General features: G+C 29.9%; 1 protein-coding gene across 1 annotated transcript; it reads right to left on the bottom strand.

Annotated features, from left to right (window-relative positions):
- On the bottom strand, positions 3,572 to 3,931 carry LOC109347103 (ankyrin repeat, bromo and BTB domain-containing protein DDB_G0293800-like). The gene has a single exon (XM_019586830.1). It carries the CDS (start codon positions 3,929 to 3,931, stop codon positions 3,572 to 3,574), a length of 360 nt encoding a protein of 119 aa, XP_019442375.1.

A 5,444-nucleotide genomic window follows, 5' to 3' on the forward strand; every position in this document is an offset into this window, starting at 1 on the left:
ATTCATCATTGAAGCATCTCATTAAGATCAAGATTCTGATCAGTTCTCTCTCTTTCATCATCAATTGTTGGTTCGCTTCTGTCCATGATGGTTAAGCTCAAATATAACTTTTGTCATGGATGGTTAAGCATTGGATGGGTAGCTTCTGCCCATAGTGGTTAAGCAAATATATAGTTTCTGCTATGGATTAAGTGTTTGACGATATAGCTTCTGTCGTAGGTGGTTAAGCGTTGTTATTGCTTCAAATCAATTCTAAGCTGGAGAGTGAAAATTATCACTCACCAGCTTGAGGGGATATTAAAAATATATTAGACGTTATTTTTGGAAGATGGTTATTGGTTAGGAAGTTAGGAATTAGCAAGTTTATGTTAATTACTTGCTTTACAAGCTTTCTTTTCATCTTTTCTCTTGTATAAATAAGTCATATTGGTTCACTTCTTGTTAATTCAATTTAATGAGAAATGTTACATTTTAATGGAGGGTTTTGCAACATTTTCCCAATATGCAAGTTAGAAGAGGTTAGAGTGGTGAGCACTTAGGGACACTTTATAGGGTTTGGTGATTGTTAAGAATAAGAGCATAAAGAGACTATAAAATGAATATCTAATTAAGTTGATTGAATAGAATAGAAGGAAGAAAAACTAATCAACCTTACCACTAAAAACTAACTAATTAATTACTAAAAATCCAATACAAAAAACTAACTCAAATAACAAAATATATTTTAACATTGATAATCAATTACTCATTTTACTAATTGATTATTCATTACAAAATTACAACTATTTTAACAGTGAGGGTGATGGTGAAAGACCAAAAAGAAAGATTTGTAGGTGAAGAAGGAGGGATATAATGGTTCTTCCTTCTAGCTTGAAAAATATAAATTTTCGAATGTGGATGATAAAAAATTCAAATACAATAATAATTGTAGTTAGGTTTAAAATTTATTATCATTTTCTCTTTTTTGGTTTTAAAAAGTTTAAGTGAGAGTTGGATTCATAGCCATACTTAGGCCTGTGTATCGATCCTTGTAGTTAAAAAAAGACTAACATAAAATGGAAAGTTTAATTTCACCATCTTGTGAGATATAAGTTGAATCTTCCCGCTTAATCAACTTCTCTTAGCTTCTTTATATTAATTAATTATTAGTGTTTGCACTCCAAGTGAAGTTTTTAGATTACCACTTAATAAAATTTGAGAAATTTGTGAGAGTTGGAAAAATATATGACAAGAGTTTATTAATGTGTGAGGACACTTTGAAATGTTTATTCTCACTCCTTATTTGATTGACCACCATATATATTCAATGTAACAATTTAAGTTTGACATGTGATCCTTATGGACCCATAAATTTATCGAATGTATAAGCCTTTAAGTTTAAATATCAATGCAATATTACTCAGATTAAATGAGACTTCCACAACTCGAATCCCTTATTGTTACAAGCAAGGAAATTAGGGGATCAAATTAAATCAAATCAAAGATGAATAGGAAAAGGATTGTTAGGCAAACAAATATAGGAAATAGATGTGAATGAACATTGCATTCTGGTTGAAAACAGGTAAAGGGGTGTGAAATGCAAATAAAAAATAAGAAGGACTAGGAAGCAAAATTGTGATTTGTGAAGGAGATGAGAGAGGGAAATGAATGCAAAGAGGTGGCATTTATCATTTGAAGTAATACTCCCTCATTAATCATTATTCTCAACCGTCTCAATTACTCTTACATTTATGTGATTTAAATGTTCTTAATACAATGTCCATTTTTTCAATGCTCCGAACTACCCAACCCACCATCTACCATCCCTTAATTCATTCATACTTCTTCTCTTCTTAACTCTAAATAAAATTTTCTAGTAGTACACAATATAAAACTTTCATTCTATTGCTCTATATCTGTTGTCCTATAGTTTGTGTCACTCCATGTGTCATGGGCTTGTGATTGGTCATAAAAATATTTAATAATTAAATTTTAACTTAAATATATTTTTTCTGATCAATCATAAGTTCATAGCACATGGAGTTGCACAAACAATGGGATATCAGATGTGTAACCTGTTCTCATTATACTCGTGGTGGATAAGTTGAAACTTGTAACATAGAAAGTTGGAAATTAGAAAAACTCTCCAATCTCCATCAACTTATACCTTGGATCATGTCAAGGGATATGAGTGAAATTAGAAAATTAATTTTTCCATTATGATGTAACATTAGTAGTAATTATTAGACAATCTATTAAAAAGTCAAGATACACACTTTAAAAAGTTATTAAATAATATAAAATATTGATATAATTGGACCAAAATAACCCATTTATTCAACATCTTAATGTAAATTAAAAAGAAATAGAGAAATGTGAATTGAAAAAGAAGAATGATAAACAATAATATAGTTAAAAAATAAAGTATAAATATGTATTGAAAATACGAATAAGATGAAATATTTCCTTGTATTAGTTGACAAGCACTATGCTTAGATTTCAATTCACATGGTTTTTCTTCCTATTTTGTCACTAGTCACTACCGAAGGTTAATTTGTAAAAAATCAGTTATGTGGGCCTTAACTTTCAAACCTTTTTAACTGTTAACCAAGTACAATGAATCTACATGATATCATAGGAAGTAAACTTTTTTGTTTGGCATCTTTACTTTTTATGGTACCAAACATTAACAATAACAGTAGTATATGTGCCTGGTGCTTGGTGGAATGAAGTAATAATAATATTAATATCATTCATAAAGAGAAATGAGAGAGAATCAAGGGAAAATTAAAACTAAGGTTGATTAATTTAACATAAAATTTCAATAAGGAACTAGAGTGCACTTGCCTATTACAATTTTGCTGCCAAAAAAACATAAAATGTGAACCACACTTAAGCTCCAATATAGATATTCTAGCATTCTCAATTTTTCCCACTACCATTATTTTTTCATATATAGTAATAATAATATCTAGAATAGTGCTACTTAGCCTACCACTTCTTTTTTCCTTTTTCCTTTGTATCTTAAAAAAATTGTTGGGATTTCTTTAATGGAAGTACATGAAAAAGGAGTACAAGATCATTTGTCCCATAATTTTCTTGTTCATATGTTTCAAATTAATTAAACTTTATGAAATAATATTAAAATATTAATTTTTGTTTTTATGATTTTTCTTTTTAAATGAATGAAGTTTTCTCATTAATTTGAGATACCAAGTGAGGCATAAAAGAAGACATGTGATCCTCATCCGAACGAACAATGGTAAAAGTAGAGTGCATGTAGCACAGATTGTGAGTCCTAAAAAGTCTTTGTCACCATGTTCCTATCCAATAGTATTCCACAAAATAATATAAAATATTGATTTATTTTTTATCTCTCTTTTTCAAATAAATTAATATATTTTGATTGGTTTGAGACACAAACGGGGATACAATGTAACACAAGATCTTTAGCATTACACATACAAAAGAAAAAAATAGCATAAAACTATTTTTTTAAGATAGAGATTCCTAGGATAAAAAGTTTAAAACCTAATAACATGTCCCACTAGAACAGAGAAAAAACAGAGCAAGAACAGGGGAATCTAAAACTTCAGATCCTCTTGTTGCGGTCGTTGTCATAATCATGAAGGAAATCAACTAAGACAGTGCTTTTACATTTGGGGCACTTAGGATCTTCTTCAGATAGCATCACATACATGAGGCAACGAGGGCAACCTACAAGAACCATTGAAGTTGCTTCAGAGCTATTAGAGTATTTGTTGTTATTGTTATTGTTGTTGTCATTGTTGTTGTCCTCAGAGGAGACACAAGAGCTAGGTGGCGATGTTGGTGAAACCGTTGATGATCGCGTTGGTGACGATGTCAGAACACGGTGCTGGTGATCAGCTCTTGGTGGTGATAGGTTCACCTTCAGGTCAAGCTTCCGCGCGCTACCATTTCGGCGACTCATAGATTCTTCTTGTTTGGAATTATTTTACCTGTTTTTTTTTTTTACACAAAGTTTTCTTAGCCACGTAAAGAGATAAAACAAAAATATGTATAAATCCTTACTATTTCTAAGTTGAAAACAAGAAAGGTGATCACTCACTTGTGAGAGAGGTTGGTAGAGGAAGAATTTTGAGGATGAAGAAGAAGAAGAAAAATGGAATGAGATGGTTTGAAAATGATATGTGTTGTGAAAATGGACCCATAATGGCGTTTTATATATGAAAAAATGAAGGGTGATTTAAAGGTTAATTTAATTATGGGGAGAGAAAGGTGGAAGGTAAAGGGTGTAAAGGGAGAAAGATAGAGTGAATGGAGTAAAGAGAAGAGAGAGAAGGAAAGGTGATGAAATTGAATTGTATTGAATTGAATTGAGTTGAATTGAAGTATTGGGTAGAAGAAGAGTGTAAAGTGAGGCCAAGAAATGTATTAATTGTTTGGAAAAATCCCAAGAAATATGCATGAAGAGGAAATTGGTAGTAAATATTGCAATTACAAAGTGCAGAAAGGAGGGCCTTTCTTTCATTCATTGCTTAGGGAGAGTTGGTCTTTAATAAAAGAGTTTCAGAACAACAAGAGGAAGAAAAAAACAACAACTTATAGCTTTAAAAGCTTCATACACCATTGATTTGTATTACTTTTGTTTAAAAATTAATAATGATTAATATATGAATAATTGATGATTTACTATATTCAAGCTTCAATTTTTCCTGCAATGGCTACCTTAAGATTTGTTTTGGTTTGTGAAGAAAAAAAATTGTTGTATTTTTAGCTTAACCATGGTCACCTGCATGCAAGGTGGGTGCTAATTTAAATTTACAAATGTACAAATTTTTGAACTTGTGGTTTTAAAATATATCAAAGATTTCAGTATAATTCCCTAATATATTTATTGCAAATGCTTAATGATTTGAAATAGTCCCCAGATAATTATTGTAATATTACTGAAAGCTAAAAACATAATTTTGGTACAACCACATCACCACATGTAATTTAACACTATGTGACTAATGAATTAACATTTTTGGAGATAAATGCTTATTTTTTCCACCAAATATCGCAAAAAATTAAATATGTTATCTTTGACCTAGTACAATATTTATAGATCTACTAAGATCTTTTACCATTAATCTAACAATTTTGCTAAATGGTCATAATTGGATGTCATGTTTTTTAGGTAACTTTACAACTATGGTTATCCTTACTTTATATTTATCATTCTTTTTTTATTAAGATATTAATTTATCTTTGTCGTAAGAGTAGTCAATATGTAAGTTTAAAAAATAAATGATTATTTGTATAATTTCATTAAAATATCATGGGGTGTCATCATAATTTACTCTAAAAATATATATTAGTAACTTAAAAATCAAATGTGTTTGCGGAATGTGATTGAGATTGTTAATCGTGAATCATTATCCACCAACCATATAATAATTTCAAGGAATTATCATGTCAAAGTGGCATATGCTCATTTA

This window comes from Lupinus angustifolius, chromosome LG05, assembly GCF_001865875.1.
Source record: "Lupinus angustifolius cultivar Tanjil chromosome LG05, LupAngTanjil_v1.0, whole genome shotgun sequence".
Classification (NCBI taxonomy): Eukaryota; Viridiplantae; Streptophyta; class Magnoliopsida; order Fabales; family Fabaceae; genus Lupinus; species Lupinus angustifolius.